This window comes from Phaenicophaeus curvirostris, chromosome 2 (genome assembly GCF_032191515.1).
Source record: "Phaenicophaeus curvirostris isolate KB17595 chromosome 2, BPBGC_Pcur_1.0, whole genome shotgun sequence".
Lineage (NCBI taxonomy): Eukaryota > Metazoa > Chordata > Aves > Cuculiformes > Cuculidae > Phaenicophaeus > Phaenicophaeus curvirostris.
The window spans coordinates 86870029-86891965 of record NC_091393.1 but is presented as its reverse complement, the minus strand read 5'-3'; the positions used below and the strand labels follow the sequence as shown (position 1 = coordinate 86891965).

The window sequence follows — 21937 nt, the reverse complement described above, 5'->3', positions numbered from 1 at the left end:
TTCACTATGATGTTAAATATGGGCAATTATTAATAGACTGTTTCTTTTCATTTCCAATTTTGTTCACGTAAGAATATAACTTTTGTCCTTTCTTTATTTCAAGAAAAATAGTTTACAAATTCTTCTAACTAGAACTACTGAAAGGATAATAACTGAATAGTGAACTTCCATGCCAATTAAAACTTCCAAATGTATTTTCATTCTAATGGAAACACTGCTTCTGTCATAAAATGGTATGAAATAATGGCAAAGACAAACAAACAAGGCATGCAATGAATAAACAACAACTTAGCCGTGGGAAGGTTAGCCTTTGAGAAAACTCTAATAATTTATAAAATGTTATACATTATCTACACATACGTACAAGTTTACTCAAAGTTTACGAAAGTTTCTATTTGTTTAAAAATTCACAATGATAAAATGCAGAAAGAAAAAATTATAAGACCACAGAAAAAACTCCCAATCCTCCTCCTGCTCAGAACAAAATTGAAAACATTACCTTGAACCTGAACAGATAAAACCCCCCACACTAGTTAAAAGGTACCTCATACGATAGTTGATGACATCCACCATTATTCTCTGTCATTCTCCATGTAAAGGCAAATTTAGGGAGCAAAACTACCTCTAAAATTATGAATATATAGATATAGAATATTGAATGATCATATATTTGCCTTAGTATCAAAATATTTGCTCTGCAAAGTTACACAGAGGCATCAACTTTTAAAATAAAATATCGAATGCTGAAAGCCCAAGGTAAAATGAATAATAAAATATTACATACACTCTCAGTACAAAATGACATCCTCTAGTACTTGAAAGTTGTGAAGTGAAAATCACCTTGTAGAAATAATTATATTACTCTCTCTTAAGCCATTAAGTATTTTCCTTTCTCACTCCACATATGTTCAGAGTCTTAGAAGCTGACCCATACCTTCTCTTTTTCCATACTGCTGCCACTAAGGTGCTTTAACAACATCCTTAATATTATTCTTGGTCTGTTTCTGCCACTGAGGTTTGAAATGAAGTTTCAGGAGGGAAAATTCAGTTGAAATACGATTATTAGGCTTCTTTAAAGACATCTATTTAGAATATATTTGAAGAACTGTATGTGTTGCATATGTTGCTATAGTAATTGATGTACGGCTAGGACATACAATCCGGATTTCCATATTAGCAATACATAAAAAGCCTCACACAGGCATACACACACAATCTAATCCTTCCAGTATGCACATATATAATTAATACAACAAACTGATGAGAGTCCTATAAATCACTGCTAAGTATTGAAAAAGTCATTTCACACCTGTGACATCAGCAAAATGCATCAAATGCATGTTGTGACCTCGAATCTGTAAAAATCTTTCAGAAATGCTCTTGCAAGTGCTTCTTATTTAACATGGAGCACTAATTTTACAGCTGTTTCACACTCTCATTGCCACATTTTCAATTGTTTACCCAAGAATTCACATCCTGTCTTTATTTTGCAGTATATCTATAGTATTCATATGCATGCCTCACAGAAAAGAAACCAAAAAACCTTGTATCTTCTCCCTTGCAATGCTTGAACAGACTTAAACAGTAATCTTTACTCTCTATGACTCTTAGCATATGAAAAAAGATTTGTACTCTTTAAAGAAGTGCTGTGCTACCAAGATCTAGGAATTGGAAATGTTTGAGGGAGAATTAAGGGAGTGTTTTTATTTCTTAATCTCTATAAACAAAGAATAGCGTATATCTGAAGTTACGTGGAAAGTCACTGAATTTATCAAGCATTTCGTCAGGTCACTGACCTACTGCTTTGTATTTAGAGATTTAATGTCTTGTGTTTTGTGTTACCTCCCAGAGAAATTGGTTACCTGTGGGTCCTGGCAGGGGAGCAGCTTTCCTTCTCCGTTTGATGTCTCCCATGCACAATGATCCTAAATGTACACTGGTTTGCCTGCAAGTAATTATAGGAGAAAACTATTAACAAAGGAAGAAAACTGCCACATAAATACACAGCCTGTATAATCAGAACCTATATCAAAACATTCTCAACCAAGATGAAGCTGCACAGTCAAGCCACCAATCTTGTTTATATCGAAGCATAATTATGTTTGTTGACAAGCGCTCAGTATCTAAATGCAGCATCATAAATTGTTACTGGAATGAATAATATAAAGGGCATGCTTTTTAATTTTCAAAACTGGCAATCTTTCTAGCTCAACATAAAACAAAAACACTGTTGCTCCTGACAGCAAAATAGCTAAGATTAATTATCTAAAGAGATCACAATACTGTTGGTAGGTTATCAATTGGCTAGTAATGCCTGACTGTCAGAACAACATATATTACATGAAAAGTATTATAATTTTTTTGCTTAAGGTAAGATGAAGAATGAATGAGAAAACAGAAAACAGTAAACTATTCAAAGATACATAGAATAAACTTGTAGCACACCAATTTGTCCTCTTCTAAATCACCAGCCAGTTGTGAGGATGGTAACAGGGCAGCACAGTATCTGATACTGAACAACTAAAAGCTTACCCTTGTTGAATGGAAAACTAGTGGAGCTGCAGAGGATGGCAAACAATCTTATTGCATTAAAGCCACCTTTTAGAAGTCAGGTACCACAGCAAAGGCTAAATTTGGAATTTCAAAAGAGTGAATTTTGGAATATAATCTTAAAGGACAGCTATAGTCATTATTTTTCTGAAAATAATGCACAATGCGTATAGAATAGACTATATGTAGCTGGCATTTTTTTTCTTTTAAGAACTAGACTGGAAAGGGGGAAAATGGAGGAATCTCTAACTTTAAAATTTTAATATATTTCCATACATGTTACTGAGAACTGTGATTCTTACCACAGAAATGTAGTGAATTTTGATAAAATTCCAAGCTAAAAATTGCATCTGATAGTCTCCTGTGGCACAGTGACTTGCTGTCACTCACAGGATCTGGTGTCAGTACGGCTATGTGACTTATCCCTTACTGCATTTATAAACTTCTTAAAGCTGTGCTACTTCCAAATGAATAACAAATGGTCATATAATATTGAGAGACCTTAGACGTGCTCAATAACATAAAAGAATGACAATACCACCTCGATGAAAAAGAAGACAATACAGAATCCTGTATATACTTCTTTTAAAAAGGTACAGTAAATTAACAGGTACTATACTGCTTTTACTTAAATAGTAAAATATTCCAAGAAATTTAAGTTTCATACAGAAGTGCAGAACTAGTATATTAACACAGTGATGAATTTCAGTTCTAAATTCAGAAACAAATCAAGAGGGATAACCCTTTCATAACTGATTGTACAATAAAGAACAATCATATTTAAATACAGTAAGGGAAAAAGTTATTATAGAAAAAGTATTTAGGAGATGTATATAACATTGATATTAAACATGCAGAGTAAGTTGTGTGGTACGCTTTATGTTAAACAGTGTGCAAGTCTCCTTTTTCTCTTCCAAATGAAAAAGAGAGAAAGTCAGGAATGCAAGTAGGATGCAAGATAAAAATTAATAAAGTCAAGCAATCGAACCTGAAGACCTGAGCTACAGTAGTAACAGCTAGCAGCATTTGAGTTATTTTACCCAGAATTGATTATCTGTAACACTGCATTGAGATATCTAGATTATTGATCTGTAAGATTATGGCACTGGGGTCTCCCCACTTTTCCTCCAGGCACACCAATGGAGTTGCAACAAATAACACTAAGTAAGGACTACTTTGTTATTGTTGTCACCCTTCATGTAGAACATAGCAGTTACTTTTTAATTTAAAATCAATGAATGTCTGAAAGGCAGCCTTGTTCCTTCAGCATAAATGAATCATTCGCCTTTGCCGAGCACAACAACCTGATCACCAGACAAGGTGAGAGTGGGTATTTCTTTGTTGTTGTTGAAAATTCTGTATGCCACAAATAAATAACAAAATGCTAGAGCACCGATTAAGATTTGTCAAAGCCAATTTTATGGCCACTAACATCAAACATTAAGATAACTTATGATTCTAAAGCAGCATTTACTTTTGCCAGATCTCTTAACATTTGCTAGGCACAGTCAATGTAGATCACAGCAAAACAATTTTTTTTTTTGTTTTCTTAAGAGGAATTAAGAGGAACAGACAAGAACTATCACCATTCTGAAACTGGCAGGTTAGACAAAATGAAGTACTGTTCTGAAGCTGCACAGTACGATTTGAAATGCTTGTAATGGGGGTATTATAAAGTAGGGAGAACTCTGACCCTCAATCAGGCTAAGTTCAGCATTATGTTTCTTAGCATTAAATCAGAAGAGCATGGATTATAGAAGGAAAGAAAGCTATTTGCCTGACTTCTCTCTACTTACCCCTAGCTTGCTTCTAGCTATCATTTATAAATAGTGCTCTGTAGGGAAGCTAGGCATTTTATTAGGGAAAAAATAAAACTTGTTAAGACCACCTTGCCTGAAAACTTGGCTTTTGATGTGCTGGTGACAGGGACTGGAGCAAGCAGTGTCAAATGGAATAATTTTTAAGGAAAGACAACAGGAACTTGTCGCCTCATTGTATGCATTTACAAATAGAGGCTTTTCAGAGTATTAGGCCTAGTTAAAGCTGCCCTCTGGACAAAAAGTGTTCCCAAGCAGCCTCAGACAAGCTTGGGAGACAAACAGATGTGACTATGGTCCCTGGCGTTTGGCAAGAACACTCACTGTCAATAAGAAAAATATGAGCATGGACAGGGCATCAGCTGCACCAGGGCCGAGCAGGCCTGCAAGTGTCACAGCAGCGGCAAAGTTGTGGCAGAGGGAAATAAGAGGGCTGCAAAAGCCAGGCTGGTGTAAACTTACACTAGCATGCCAGGATTTTTTTTTTGCTGTTGTTTCATGCCTTAATGTATTAAACAAAAGCACTGGAAAAGCCAATGTCAATTTTTGTTCTTTGTTCATCTTGCTCAGTGTTTAGATTCTCCTTTCTGCATGGTAAATAAGCACCTCAAAACCAAAGATGGACTGGGAAAGGCAGTAACAACAAAAAAAGCTATTGAAATAATAAATAATAAACATAATAAAAAGTAGTATTGATACAGCAAATGCTTTTATAGAGGCAATGGCATGTAAAGCAGTTCACAAGCACCTATGCATACTTGTGACAAACATTGACTCAGACAAATTTTATCTCCTTAAATAGCTGCGGTCTCCCTACCATTTCTTTCTTCAAGATAATTGCTCTGAACTAAAGGAACATGCCTAGAATTGTCTCCTTAAACTCCCCAAACATTTCTATCCACGCCTGCAGAACACAACCTCGTTTTCTGTAATTTTCATAGCTCAATAAGCAAATATTTTTGATGAGTAGTTACACATATCCATCTATCCAAGACATTTGTAATAGCCTATGTCAGATTTTTATCTACCCTAACCTTTGTAGTCAATGGACCATGTGGTTACATTGCCCCAAAAAATATCTGTTCTGTGGAGAAAACTACAGTTGCATGTCTTGCAATCCACCTTCTGAGAAACTCAGCACACAAAGTGATTCTTAACTCTCTCACTAGCAGTTGTCACTTCTGCCACTACCGGAGTTTGCCAGTCCAGTCACTGAGGTTAATATAATAACATGGGAGTAGGACAGCAGGTATTCGTGAACATGAGCTCACTGGTTTACTGCACACTTCTGTAATCACCATCATTCCACGTGTAACAAAACAAAAACCCCAAATCCCACCAAAATGCAAAAAACCTGTTCTCCCTCAAATAAAAATACCCTATACAAACACAATAATTGTTCCACAGCCTCTTCAGGAAGACACAATGGAGAGTGTTATAGAGCAAGTAGCCTCATATGTACTAGTACAATGGTCTAAACTAGTAAGACTGTCATCTCATGTAGGGGAATTCCGATTACTGCTGTATTAAATGCAAAATGTTTGCATTTTTATTTTATATGTCTCATTGTAACAACATGTCTGTTGATCACTTTACTCTGTCTGTCTGATGTGAGCAGCTGTCACTTTCCTTGCAAGCTGCAATCTTTATTTGATATCAGTGCAGCTGCTTTCATTGTTGCACTGTAATTGTGACAACAGTTACAACATCATTGAAGGCAAACTTTATTTTGTCCCTTAGTATATTTACTGTCAAACCATTTACCAGACAACACTATGACATTGCTATGAATACCTGTAAGTAACAGAACTGATTGTGTATGTTCTGCTTGTGTTAAGAATGCACAGAAGTACGGATTACTAACAAAGGCAGATATGGAAGAATATGTAATTTTTCTTTAACAGTATTTATTAATTTATTGGGTTATTTATTAGTTTATTAGGTTGCCTATTATTTCGTTGCAATAACATTCTCAAGACGCATGATTTCTGTATCACAATTAGATGAATTGGTAACGATCAATACATTATATTCCAATTAGCACCTCTCACGCGAGGAACAAATCCACAGTAAATAGTGACACACAGTTCTGCCACAGTATCAATGCATTCCTGCAGATGGCTGTAGAACTCTGCAAGTTTATCACCACTGAATGCTTCAGCTGATGGAGAGGCTTGATAAAAACTTACAAGTGAACTTATTTCACCAGACATTACAATAATAAAAGAGTTATAAAAGATCAAATAACAATCTGAGCAAACCTCCCATTATTTAGGTACTTTTTACACAATATTACCACAGAAATAGTTCCCCTATCCTTACACAGAATGGACCTGTATTACAGATTGTCTCATGCCTTGCAGAGCTTAAAATAAAAATATTGTTGTATCTGGTGGTCAGTGTAAGTGCATTCATTAGCACTTTTAAAATAAGAGAGCCTGGATGAACTTTAACTTTTACTGTACCTTCCTAAAACTCCACAATTTGCAGATGGCAGCCTTAAAGAGCACCCACGGTCATCCAAGAGAGTCCATGGAACAGTTTGTGAACAGTTTAGGGGCAAATATCATTAAAAAAACTACTACAGATGTATTTCCAAATGTCCAATCACACTACTAGCTAGTTAGATAAGACAAACACAAACTTCTATACTTCCATTTAACTGAGTCTCCAGAAGCACGGACTTAATAAAAAGGTATCACGTCAAATACAAGTAGTAGGCAATTGGTGCTGTACATCTGTATAACAAATGCTTCTAATCTTTACCTCTGGCATGTATCTCAATATAGCCACAGAAAAGATACGTGATGACTTTATAATATTACACTGAAATATGCAAGGCATATTTGTTTTTCAGGAAAACTATATGAAAAACAATGATCATGGAGTTTTATAAGGAAAGATTTCCTCTTTCCCCTGTAGCACACAGCTTGCCCAAAACATGGACACAGCCACTGGTTTCCATTTTAAACACCCAGAGAAAAGTAATGTGCAGTAGTGCATGTGCCCTGTGGACACTTAGAGAGGGATAGCTCCTTGTCCATTCTGAAGAAGCTACCCACGTTCTTTCACTCTCTAAAATATGTGTGGTGCATGTGCACTTCCAGTGGATGCACAGGACAGTACTTTGAGGTCAATGTCTCTGTGGAATAGATGACAACAGATAAAAGTGAACAAATCAGTTGCTTTAACAAGGAATATTTGTACTTCACATCTTAGTATAATGGTATACGGCAATCTTGAAAAACAATTCAGTAACGTTTTGTTAAGAACATTTGATATGAACCTCAGTGAGTACAGATATACCTGACTTTACATCAAATCAATGGCTGAAATCTATTTGTTATTTGTCAAAGAAACATATCACATGCATGTCTTCCTGAAGGCAATCCAGGCCGTGTAATAAATACACCAACACGCACCACAGTCTATGCCAAACCTGTGACAGCTGCATTCCTGATGGGTAGTTCCTCACTTCAGTTGTTTTTCCAGAAAAAATACTTTTGATAATGGCATAGTGAGATCATAGGTTGCATGTGAGGTCTACTCTAATTCCATCAATATCTCTAAGTGAATTAGAAGGATTTCATGGCTTTTATGGAATCTGTGAAAGCAGCATTGATGATTTGCAGTATCAGGGGATATCCAGATTCCTGGAAACTTAAAAATCTTGTGTTATGATTTGCTTGACTTTGGTTTTAGTATGTGAAGTAATTCACGAATGCATACATAGCCTCTTGTGCTGACTTTATGGGGGTTGAAGAAAGAACCACCTCCATCTCTTCCAACACCAGTATTGACAGTTTTGAAAGGCTTTCTCTCTTGGTTAGGAGTGGTAGACCAAGACAGTTGCAAACTAGTCTTGTCCACAAAATACATTAAAAGTCTTTACAGAATCTTTTCATTTAGTGCTAAGGAACTGGCTATATAACAGTGAAATACAATGCATATGCAGCATATATATATTAATTTGTAATGCTTATGAAGAAAATTATGTATTTCTTCTTGGTATCACTTTTCTTAGACATTATTCAGGTGAAATAAGTTCCACACTTGATTTCCCCACCCCTTTTACAAACAGTAAAGCTTTTCTTCAGTCATATCTAAAGGACATCATCTATACAACAGATTGCTTCTTCTGCCTACACAAGTACAAGAACTATTCTATTAACCACAAGCGCTACAGACTTTTTTTTCCTTTTATTAGATCTTAAACAGATATGAAAAAAAATGCAACTCTATCAAACTCCTTTCATAATATGTCAATCTGCCCACAACATAACTTTAAACATAAGGGTGACACAAGTGTATTATTGAAAATCTCAGTGCAATCCTACTATGACAAGAATACAGTCTTCCTCTAGCCCCATCAGATTATCTCACTATCTAATGGTATATCCTAATATGTTCCTTTCTCTTATCTTTTTCAGCACTTCTAAATATCATTCAGACACAGAAGAAGTCCCAAATTTTCCTGAACTCCACACACCTGCACACTCAACTCCATACTGGCATAATTTTAGCAAACACAATAGGAAATAAAATTTAAATAACTACATATCTTTTGACACTCAAACAAGTCACTTAATTACTTTATTTGTGGATTGAGTCTCTAGAAAAAAATTCTGTAGTAGAGGCCTACTGCCCTCAGACAGGATAATGCTCTGTTTTTTCTTGTTTCTAATTAGTAATTTAAGCATATGTTCAGCATTTAACTCTAAATGTTTGCCTTTTCCCCAAGCTCTAAGACAGCTGTCCAAGATGTGAATGCCAGAAAACATTTAAATATCAACATCTGTTGAATTATGTTAATTTAGTGTAATATAATTGGGCATGAGTTGGAATTGATCAAAAGTATATGAATTACACAAAGGCAAATCCAAACCAATATCTTGGTGTACAAACAAGTCACCAAGGAACACTGAGGGGAAAAAAACCCAAACAATCCACTTCTGTTAAAAATTTAATAGCTAAACCCTACAGTTTTTTTCAACGAATGACATGATTTCACATTTTCAAGAAAGGAAATGCATATTTATAATAATTCAGAATATAAATTTTATATTCATTCAGAATATTTCTAAATATGTTTGACAGCAAGCTTTAATATTATTTTATGTCAAGTAACACCTGATAAAAATGAATAATGCCCATATGTTTGAAATGGTGAAATGTAGTTAGAGAATAGGTTGCAGTAATACAACACAACCCTGCTACAGGACAATATATTTTCAAAATTCTAAAGCAAATTTTTTTTTCTTCTTCATCTTGTGACAACATTGTGGATATCCAAAAGATGCAGGCCCTGTTCCAACTCTGAAGTGATATAGAAAATATCTTTATGACCTCAGCAACAATACTGGGCTTGAACGGATACTTCCATAGAACTCGATAACTTACTCAGCTAAACTATTTCTTCCAGCTATTTTTGGACACATATTTGTTTACTAATAGGATATTCACTAAATAAAGTCAGTGCAGAACAAGTTTATTTTGTTGAGAAGACTTTAAAAAACACATCTTACCTATATAGTTCTGGACTACACTCATACAGAGTTAGGTTAAATTACTTCTAACATAAGCATCATATTCAAAATCCTTTAATTTTAGAACAGGTACAGTGCAAGAAGCAACACTAAAAAGCCACCATTATCTAACATTGTAACTTGGAAATAGAACAAGGAAAATGTTTTATCAGGTTGGAAACACTCAACCTGTATATCAATTTCTTTCTTTACCTCTACGCTGGGAAGGTGAGCAAGTATGGCCAACTGGAATGAACGTGGTCTACTACAGGAGACCAATAATTAAATTAATGTAGCTAAACAGCCAGCACAATATAATGATTTTTAATTCGTCATTCCAACCCAGATCTGGACCAGTGACCTAGAAGCTATTTATCATATTACAAATACTATGGCCAGTCCTTAACCTTCCAATCACTTCCAAGAAAATAAGAGCTTTGCAGCTGGACTCCAGCATTACTCTCCTCCTTAGTCTCTTCTGCTTCCCTATTTTTCATACTGCACTTGAGAAACAACTCTTTAAACAACCTAATTTTCTGGCCAGTTATAATGCAGCACAACTGACAAACAAAATTATAATAGTGTGCAAGGTGGGATGGGGGTAGGGGGGAGGGCGTGTGCATGTAATCACTAAAGCTAAGTATGAATATTAAGCAAAATATGTTTTCTGAGACTCTGCACCCATTCCCCTCAGTAACTGTCATGCAACTCCACTGAGTATAAGGGGTCTGCATGTGTAGGCATATATATACATACATATAAAGTAACAGGAGGCTTGTCAAAACAAATACCCAAATTAAAAAGTGAGGATGCTGAATAGTGACCTCTTCTTCCATTTGGCTAGGACAATTTCTGAACATTAGTTTCCAGATAGGCTGAAATGTACTATTACAATAAATGATCAAAATTCCAAAATATCAGCAAACAAAAGAAACATGAAAATTCTACCTAATCTAGCCACTCAAATTTTCTTCTAAACTCTTTCTCAACTTTACACAAAACCACAGTCTGGATAGAAATCAGTATGTCTATGCCTCGGAATTTTAGTGAACGTATGTCAGAGGATGCTGCTTTGCATGTATAAGATTCATGGATCCCTCCAAGCTTAGTAGGAACTCAATGTAAAAGTTCCACAGTTTAATTTACAGTAACAATAGAAAACTAAAATGCAAAATGGCCTCTTTTGAATACGATGTTGCTTAACAATAGCTTAAGGTGGAGTCACAATCCCTCGAGGTCATCAAAAAATATGTTCAAGACATGGTTTCAAATGCATGATGTTGTGGGGCTGATGGATGGACTTGATCTTAGAGGTCTTTTCCAACCTTAATGATTCTATGATTCTACGAAATAATTTGTGGAATTACAGTTACTGTGCACAGCTCCTACTCAGACCTTAAATAGCAGGAACAGTCTTCACACCTCTGAAGCTAAAACTAACTGTATTCTTAAGCCATTAGCATTTTAACAAGTATGCTGATATGAGCAAAAACCTGAGCTTTTTTGAACAAAAAAAGAAGAGTCTAATGCAGTTGAGCATGAGAAACAAGCATACCGTGTGCTAACATTCAGGTACTTGGAAGTGAGAAATTTTTTATCAGTTCATTCAGGGGAAAATTCAGTCCAGATGGTGCATTAGAAGGATCCAGAAGTACATAATTTCTAGAGGTTATCTAATTTTTCATTATATATATATATTTTAAAATCAGGATTAATTAACTTACTATTGGCTAACACATTCATATGTACTTGGAATTCAATTTTAAATGACAAATTTTCAGTATCAATCAGTAGTTTATTAATATATAATATTAGCAAGTATATTAGATTTTAGTGGAATAACAACAAAAATCATCCTGTGGGCTTGTACTTAATTTTTCATTAATGATGCAATGAAACTGCTCAAATCTTATGGGAAAATGTATTTTCAAAACAGAACATGATCTCTTCAAAATTTTTGCTACTTTTGCAAATGTCCTCATGGAAGCTGAGTTAAAACATGATACTTTTAAGACACTCTGACTAATGTTCATTCAGTCAATGGACACTTTATATCAATCCATGAACCAGGTTTGAAGGTTTCCATAAAATTAAAGCACCACATACTGGCTATATTTTGAAATAACAGCCCAACTGTTGCTGCCCTGTCCCCCTCCCCAAAACGAAAAATCTTTTTGGGACCTTAAAAATAAGGCCATAGAATAGAAAACTTAAGAAGGAATTGCCTTCTTCCAAAATGTCACCATCTTTTATTCTTCCCAGAGAAGAAAAAATACCAAACTGATGGAATAATGCTGTCCCTCAGGGTCACGGCAAGGGAGGAAAGCAATGTGTCCTCAAACATTCACATAATTTAATCTTGAACTGCAAATATTATTAAGTACCAATCATAACAGTACAGTTACTGCTTCATGGCACTCCAAAGAGGAGATAAAACTGCTTAGTTGTTAATTTCTAATGATGTAAACACATTTGGATTTAATGTTATATCTGAATCTCCTGCATTATTAGCTCAGGGGTTACAAGATATTAACTTACTACCTTTAATAATTTTACACTTGAATTAAAAGGCATGTTTAAATATTGCTTTCTTTTAAACTATTGTTGTTGGGAATACACGTATGTGTGATGGCAAAAGTGAATTATCTAGGAAAATAGCTATGCATTCCTTAGCTTTACTGCTGTGTAAATATGTGCACATTTTCATGTATAATTTTCAAAAACTGGCTGAATTTACCTCCTCTGGTATTATAATTTCAATCCGCAAAAGCCACATTAAACAATTACAGTTCTTGTAATTAACCAGTAGTCTAATGTACAGTTTTCTTATCCCAATCCATTAACAGCTGCTCAAAAAATGTAGTAATTAATGGTTTCATTTATTTTTGGCAAACCTGCAACTCGACAAATAGTTTTGTATCTGCTGCAAATTAGGACTCTTTCCCAAACAACAGATGACACGGTGGGAAAGAGGGAGCAGACAGAATCCTTGCACATCTTTGTCTCTTTAGAAGATCAAATAAAGAGCAGCTGTAGTGCTATTTGTCACATCTGTGTAAAAAAGTACCATGATCTATATCAACAGACAGAAACAAACAAGTGCTGTACAGATGTACAAACTGGGGTTCTCCTTCCAAACTGGGAAAGACAGGAAGTCATATTTCTAATGAAACCAATAATACACTTTTGAAAAGCACTCATTTTTCCTTCCTAGGAGCTTTCTTTATATATGAATTAATGAATCATAGAATCATAGAATAACCAGGTTGGAAGAGACCCACCGGATCATTGAGGCCAACCATTCATATCAAACACTAAACCATGCCCCTTGGCACCTCGTCCACCCGTCTTTTAAACACCTCCAAGGAAGGTGACTCAACCACCTCCTTGGGCAGCCTGTTCCAGTTCCCAATGACCCTTTCTGTGAAAATTTTTTTCCTAATGTCCAGCCTAAACCTCCCCTGGCGGAGCTTGAGGCCATTTCCTCTTGTCCTGTCTCCTGTCACTTGGAAGAATACTGTTAGTTAGAAAAAGTGAAAATACTTGACAGTGATCTTCTTGCACCAACACAAAACACATATTTAAACCAGACTGAGAACAACTGGGGAAAGGAAGGAAAGAGACAGTAGCAGAAAACATAGGGAAATTATGATTAATGTTCTGGATTTTTATTGACACATCACCATGTAGTAGCATCTAACATATTTCCTTTACATAACCCTTATACTATTTCCAGAGTCATCCTTCCTGAACGTCTCTTTGTGACAAACAGGAGATTTAGATCACCTGGGAGGCTGTAGCACCACGCTGCTCCACACATGCGAAGACCTGTGTTTCAGCCTGTGTTGTTCACACCAGGAGAAATCTTAGAAGACTCCTCGCTAGCTCAAAATAGTACTGGCTCAGTAGGTGGCTCTTGCTTTTTTTTTTTTAAAGAAATATCAAGGTACTACATCTGCCTCAAGCTGTGGTCTACTTTGCAGCCACAAGAAGTGGCTAACTACTTCACCCAAAGCTGCCACTACACTGACTAGATTGTTAACACAGCATTAGTTAGCTAGTTGAAACCAGACATGTATAGCTTTCCTCCACCTTGTAAACATTTTTTTGAGTATGACTTAGGCTTCTTTCAAGCCAGGACTGAACTACAGAAGATTTAAAACCACCTTTTTTTCTTCTAAAGATTTCTGAGGGCGCATTTGAGTATGGAAAACCAGCATAGAATTATCAAGGCATGACACAAAAACTTTGGTAAGCAGCATTAGTTCTGGTATTATTTTCTTTTAAATTTCTCAATTCATGCATGTGTCAAATTTTACTTAGAGTAAAATAAGAAAAATTAAGTATTTAGATAATATAATTGACACTACTTAACAGGAGCACACTGCAAAAGAAAAACAAGACCATTATGTATAGTACAGGAAATATTTATACAAATTTAACATATTCACTCGTCTGCTGTTCTCAAAATCTGAAATTCTGTTATTTCTAGATTACAGCATAAATTTACTCGTTATGGCATTGACTGTATGAACAAAAGCAAAACATTAAGTTGCTTAAATATGCTGGGTATTCTGTCAAATGAGGATAAAAGTAGTTCCAGCTTCACTGGGTATTGTGAGGATAAATACATTAAATATTAAAAGAGAGTCTGACAGTTGTGTGGTGGAACTCCCCCATATATTTAACGATACGATCACACACTCAAAATCATGTCATAGAAGCTCAGCAAAATACTGTTCAATGCTGCCTCCATAGCTGGCCAAACAAATCTCTTAGCCATGAGGAATCTTCTTAAAGTAGAACTTATTTTTATACAATTGTACTGAGGTGACTTAAGGAAATGTGTTCTACCTCATAATGGGAGAGTAGGCAAACAATAAGTGCATGATCAGCTATGGCAGTGCAGCTGCCAAGGAGCAACTTGTTAACTCACCATAACTCAATCATGTTCAATTGTTTGCCCACAGCCTCAGGCTACAGACATACATTTGGTCTGCTAACAACTCCGCCAGATGAAGGCATTACTATCCCAAGCTATTCGTTATCACACATCTGCTGGAGATTATCATCTCCACAGTTCTGCGGGAGGAAGAAATCATGTGAATACTGTCTAATATGGTTTGTACCAAACCAGTCAATTTAATTTAAATAGGTGAGTTGAGCTAACCAGGCTGGTTTTGCCCAAAGTATATTAAAAAATTCAGACAAACCCCCTTCTTTACTTGCAAAAGTATAGAGGATGAAAATAAGCAGCTGGAACAATTAACGCCTTCAAGCAGCATAGCTGTATTGGGGAGTGGACTGTTCCTGTCTTACTGAAAACAGATAAACAGAGAACTTTTTCAAGGCTATACAGGAGAAATAAAGGGAGCTTCTAAACCAGTTTTATTTAGTACTGTTTATGTAATTTAACTGATGGGAAAACTACATGTTTGTGGATTAAATCTGTAAAGGTAGCATAATTGAATACATATATTTAAATGTGTCAAATACAGAAGATCAGGTATGTTGAACTGTATCAGCATAATATCATTTGTCCGGGATCCAAGTTTTGTGGAGCAGAATTGCTCCCCTCCTTAACATTTGGTTCATCAGTAGCCATATCAACAGCTCTCAACAATCTAATTATCCTGCCACTAGCAAAAGTTTGTGTTAGTTTACATAGGATTTGCTCATTATTATTAATTTTGACACAAGAAACCTAATACAAGCAACCCAGTATAGTAAAGCTCACCCAGAAAGTATTGCCTCAAAGAGACAGCTGCAGACCACTGCCATGCTTTAGAGCTCTGCACCTTTCTGATATATTTAGAGTAAATTATTCCACAAATCACTGATCTAGTGTAATACAGGTATTTACATATTGTCTACATGCTGAGATAAGAACTGTATTCAGTCATCCAAATGGGGTAAGAAAAGTCAAAGCAAGCATAGAAAAATGTCTGTGCATAAAAGTATCTCATGTATATAAGAAACAGGAAAAAAAAGGTCTTTCAGAACAGCAAACAAAAAGTACAGTCCCAGAACAAGAAATAGAGTTGTGTAAAAAAGATACAAAGAAAGACTCAAAGAAATTCAGTCTTGCAATAAAAGCAGATTAAACTGTACTCTGGGTAAGTACAATAACTTTATAGCTTTTCCAATACTTATTCACTGCTGCTGTACTATCTCCGCATTGAACAACAAACAGTAACACAATATAGGGCCACAGCCACTACTTCTTGCATACCTATTTTTAAGGGGGTTACTCATCTGAATTACTTTGATATGTCAACTGTAATAGTTTAACACATGCAAGAGCTAATTTGGAGTAAATTATAGAAAGCCTCAGACTTTCAGGTGGGAGCAAACATTCATTCAACAGAAGATTTAACTGCATATGCATGTAGTATACTGAAATAACGAAAAATTTACTAGAATGTTACTTAACTGTGTGACTTAAGCTTGTGACATTTGATTGGTATCATTCTAGTTTAGAGGTTTTTAAAGTATTTGGGCACATGCAAAAATGTAAATGACAGATTTCCATTTTAAGATTTCATATGCAGTAATGAAGATGCACATTTGCAACTAAGGTGATGTTCACCACATTATTGACTCTGTGAACAACATTTGCCACTGAACCACTAACTTCTACAGGTCTCTTCTGAGTAGAAACATTTTCCTTCTCTCTGTTGTCTGGTGAAACTAAGATTAACCGTTTTGGTAGAAGTAATAATTTAAAATTACGTCATTACAAAATCAGCCCTCAGAATTACAGAAAAATCTGACATATGTTCTTACACACCACAAATTTAAATTGTATGGAACTGTCTTGAACTGAATGAGGACATGAACTATTAACATATGAGGAGATGAACTACGTATTTGTCATGTGTTGTTCCTATATAGCTGAAATTCAATCCCTGTTTTGGTAGTAACAGCTTTTGATAAAAAGCAAAATATTAGGTTATAGAATACTTAAACTTATAGGAAGAAAGAAGTCACCAGAAATGCTATTGGCCTGAGAAAAAACATGTTTGTGCAAATGTTTGTGCAAATTTAATTCTTATTTTCAGCAGCTTAACTGCAGCAAGAATGTTAAAGTTTTTTCAATATACACCTTGTAAATACGGTGTATATGGCTTGATATTCTAAGACAACAGACGGCCTGTTAAAAATGTAATTTTCACAGAAGCTTGAGAAGTTCTCTTCAAGGCATGGTAAAGAACTAACAGTGAAGTTTCTGTGGTAGGCAGAGAAAATAGTGGTTTTCTGAAAAAGCGCAAATAATGATTTTGAAATAACCTGACTCCATCTGGATGAAAAGGCCTTTGAAAACAGAGATGATGGTACCAGGTGATGTCAGCAGGTGACCTTGCTCTTTTAAAGGATATTAAGAGTATGGTAATATACTGTGGCTTTAGGTATGTCATAATAATGGTTTATGTAAGTCTTACTGTAATATTACAGATATTTTACAGAAAATGTCAATCTTCAGTCTTTGATTTGCCACCTATTGCTTCTACACAACCCTGCCAGATGTTTATTGGAGTAACAGTCTACTAATGTACTGCTGATTGGACACAAAGAGAGGTTCCAGATCACTTCAGGTATTTATTGCCATGCTATAAATCTCTATTCTAACTGCTTGTGTAGGTAACAATCACTTCACAAGAGCTTCACTGGTCAGAATAACAAACACAGGTTATAATTCTGAATTTCTCAGACACCATTTTAGGTAGCTACAGCACAGAAAAGAAAAAAAAAAGATTTTAAAAATAATACATGTCTTACTGCTCACTCTATATTTCCTTTATACCCTTTGGTTCACGTAAGCAGCCTGACAGTAAGATTGCATTTATGGTGAAAGTTCATATCTAAAGCAAAAGCACTCCGAGCAAAAACACGATTCAATAAGTGTGCTTGCCAGAAAACATACGCAGAAACTTTCAAAAAATTTTTGGCTTATAATATGAAGTTTACTAGACAAAGATAACCACTATTTCTGAAGATTAATGACCAACACTTGCATAATCAATGTTTTAGAGCATGTAACCAGGACTCATACTCAATGATTCATATTTAATATGCATATTTTTGAAAGAAGTATCAGTCTTCCTTTCCAGGTATTCATAAAACCAATTATTTAACAATATTAAAAAGTTATTTCAGCATGACCACATATATACTGAAAGACAAATGCCTGAAAGGCAGCTGTGTGAATTAAAATCCATAGTATTACATGATGATATCAAAATATTATAACTTTTTGAAAAAATTAATTAGAAAACACACGGCCATCTTTATAGAACAGCGTAAAAATTGTGTAAGGTGGCATACATAGTAAAGCAAACATTTCTGTAGTTTCTCATTTTAAAAAATACTAGTATTAAAATAATTATTTGGCAGAATAGTTTCAGCAGGTAATATACATAAACTGTCTAGGAACAGGCTCCCAGGCTAGTGCCCATCTGTTCAGTGTTAAATATTTTGTATTTTGAGGGGGAGGAAAAAAGTTGGAGGACCGACCTAGATTTATTTTTAATTAAGTCTTCACAATTAAATTTTTATTGTCAAAATATAGTAAAAGAACAATTTAAGTGTCACAGCATTTGAGTTATCTACTTGATTTCAAAAGAAGGAACGCATAATGGTAAATTTTACACACTTAGATGCCAGAAGCACAAACGCTACTTTGGAATCTGTTTAATCCTGATGTTTACTAAAGAGATTAAGTTTAGTAAGTGTAGTTGGGTATAGCCACCAATAAAGTTCTATATCCATATTTTAGGCAAAGATTATGCCATATAAAAGACATTTTTGAAAGAAAAAAACCCAAAAAACCACAGAAGATCTCTGAAAATAACTAAAAAGAATGGTGTCATTTCTTAAATAAAAATTTAGGAGTTAAGAAACCAACACATTTATAAACAATGCTAATTAATGACAGCTGCAGCATTAAACATACCGGCTAGCTGTTTTTACAGAGCTGTTCTTCTTGTGTCCTCTCTCCGATCGGTTGTCTCGCAAGAGTTGAAGCTGTTAAAAAAAAAATGTTCACAACAATCTCACAAGCAATGTCTTTATTTGTATTTTAGGTATATTACCCTGACAATGCCATTGTATCCTGTCCTGAGTAATCTTTATACAATTTTCACCCAAGCCTCTAAAAGAGAAGAACATCTAATAGAATTTTACAACAACAGCTAATAGTTCAAGTTACCTCCACCAATTTCAAATTGCTAAATAACTGAAATTATAAAAATTAAAGCATTCCCAAAGCATATTAGAAAGCCATGCAATTCACAATTAACTTATCTGTAAAATTTTACAACTTTCATAATTTTCATTTATATTTTCAAAACTGTATAACAAAAAGTGCTGGAGAATACTTAAATTACAAAAAACTATTCAGGTTGGCACTTGTATCTAAGCAGTTATGAAACAGTCATAAACCCTTCTAAGCCCCAGGATCTTTTCATATTCAAAAATTGCAGCATCAACAAAACCACAATATTAAAGCTTCCCATAATAGCGGCGAAGTATAATAATGAAAGACTCATTTAATTGAAATGGTGATTCACAATTACAGAACAAGAAGATGTACTCTATTTTCAGACAAATGAAGAAAGGACACTTTACTGACACTGTCTCAAATATCCAGAATTCTATTTCTGGCATTATGATATTTTCTAGGATGAGAAAAGTGGCCATAACAGTAAAAAAATGACTGTCAAAAAGCTATACTAAAGAAAGTAAAACTAGACAGTACAAAACCCACAAATGTTTCTTGAAACTAATCACATCATGAAGAAAGCATAGAATGAAAGACAGTTTAGAAATGGACTGTGGATAAATAGATTCACAACAAACACATTTAAAAGTCTGCTGGAAATTAGGATATGATGAACTCTACGATCTGGCCAACCACACCTTAAAGTTGTACATGAGCACGGACTCCAAAAAATGATGTCTATCTGAAAAATTACACTTGATTCAATTTCCCCCCATTATTATAACTTGCTTCTTGTTTAAGGAATGCTCCATGTGATTTCAAATATGTAATGCTCAGGCGCAGCAAAAATAGTGCAATCTGGTTTTAAAAGGCAATCTGATATTCTGACACATTTCCTTATCATTAACAAATTGGAGCACTTACAGTTCATATTTAAACATAGCCCAAATTTTTACATGCATGACATTAACACAACATTTACTTGCATTGCACCATGATTCTCATTTCTTTTACTTGCTTAAAAAACCCCAACCCATTACGTGCCAGTAGCACCTATATTATTTGACGACATTAGCTTCACTTCACAATTCATCAATAATCTGTAGGTTACAAATGCAATGAACTTCAGATAAGCTCTGAAAACACAGCTCTTGGGAGACACAAAATAAACATATAATATTTAAAATTAATTAAAATCTACTATTGTCTGAAAAAAAGATTAATTAATTTGTCATTATATAATCAGCTAAGCAGAGATTTTTCATGTTCCATGCTGAATGGATATTGCCAGTATGTATGATTTAGGTTAATGGGTTTCTCAGCATGAAAATTTCTGTATTGTTGTTTTAAGCTTAGATTTTTTTTAAGAAGTAAACAGTACGTCTTCAGTTAACTCCTTTGTTATGTGAAAAAAGCAATACATTAAAAAATCCAATTATAATAGATCACTCAATCTCATTCTAATCTAGCAAATTTGACTACTTATAGGATCAAAATTTCAGGAATAGGATAAAGATTAACTCAAGAGAACTTTTTATCATGATTAATTAAGAAAATGAATGCTAATATTTAAAACACTCTTTTTAGTGTGTTTCTTCTACCAGGAAATGTGTTACAAAATAATGAAAGTTAAAGGGGAATCCTATAGTTGCCTGTTTAGATGTTAAGTGTCAGTCAGATTCCTGTGACATGTCAGAAGGTTACTGTGGCAATTTTGGGCAAGTAATGTAACTTTCAGAGATTCGGCTTGCTCTAGAGTTCAACAGAAAGGAGGGGGGCAGGGAAGAGTATATACTGGAGCATACACTTACTGGTGTTACAAGTGTTCTTGATGGATCACCCTAAGATGAAGCCTCCAAAGAATCTATTAAACTTGTTCCCTTTTGAAGTTTCAAATCTATTTAAATCTATTTGTAAATGTAATAGTAACTTGGCACAGAAGTAATGAAATCAACTGTGTTGTATCAATTTTTAACAACTTCAAACATTTACTATCCAACTTTAGTCTAAAACTTCAATGCATTGTTGACATTCAGCTTCTTTTACTGAACAGTTGAAGTTCACTATACATCTACGAAATGAAACCAGACATATTTTCACATTATAACATTCTTGGACAGTATGTTCCATTTAGACCTTACTACCACCCACAAAAAAAAAAGGTATTCTTCCATGTCAGAAGACAAGCTAAAGAAATAAGTAATATGTTGCTAATCAAATATTAAACATGTCTTCACATTTCCTCAATCACATCTCTAGGCTTAGACCTCCTAGGGCCTAGATTGTAGGGGCTCAGCAGACAAATTAGTGTGATATTTTCACCAATATCTGCACCATGATAGATATTTGACAGTTCTTTTATTACTGCTGTGGTCTTTTTAAACAATAAAATGCAGAAAAATGGAATTGAAGATCTTCCTATAGAAGCCTGTCCACTCTTGTCACTATTCTGTACTTCTTGATTTTGTGACACAAATGTTTTGCTTTCCAGCATTTTGAGAAACACAATATTTGGAGATACCTTAAGTCAATAATTGAAGAAATGCACTGCTGTTAATATGTTTCCTTAAAAGAAAATATGAAATCATACCTGCTTTGTTCATAATTTCTTAAAATATTAGCCCACTACCTCTGGAGTACAAGTAGTTAAATTCTGTTATATATCTCAAGTAAACTGTTGTTGATCAAAGGAGATCTTACCTGGCTATGTTCCTTCCTAGCCCCAGGGCTAAACCAGTGGCTGTGGGAGAAAAAGAAAAGAGAGGTTTAACAATATAACTAACAAAGCACATGCTGTCATATGACCAGTCTGGGCGTGCTTTTGG

General features: G+C 34.8%; 1 protein-coding gene across 1 annotated transcript in view; it reads right to left on the bottom strand.

The window, feature by feature from the left end:
* The window catches only part of GPATCH2 (G-patch domain containing 2), a 121201-nt gene that overhangs the window by 10611 nt on the left and 88653 nt on the right, over nucleotides 1–21937 (bottom strand). Inside the window, exons 7-9 of the mRNA XM_069852766.1 lie at nucleotides 21813–21852; nucleotides 18846–18916; nucleotides 1863–1945 (exon numbers count right to left, since the gene is read on the bottom strand). Coding sequence (XP_069708867.1) covers nucleotides 1863–1945; nucleotides 18846–18916; nucleotides 21813–21852 — 194 coding nt within the window. The remainder of the gene's footprint in view (nucleotides 1–1862; nucleotides 1946–18845; nucleotides 18917–21812; nucleotides 21853–21937) is intronic.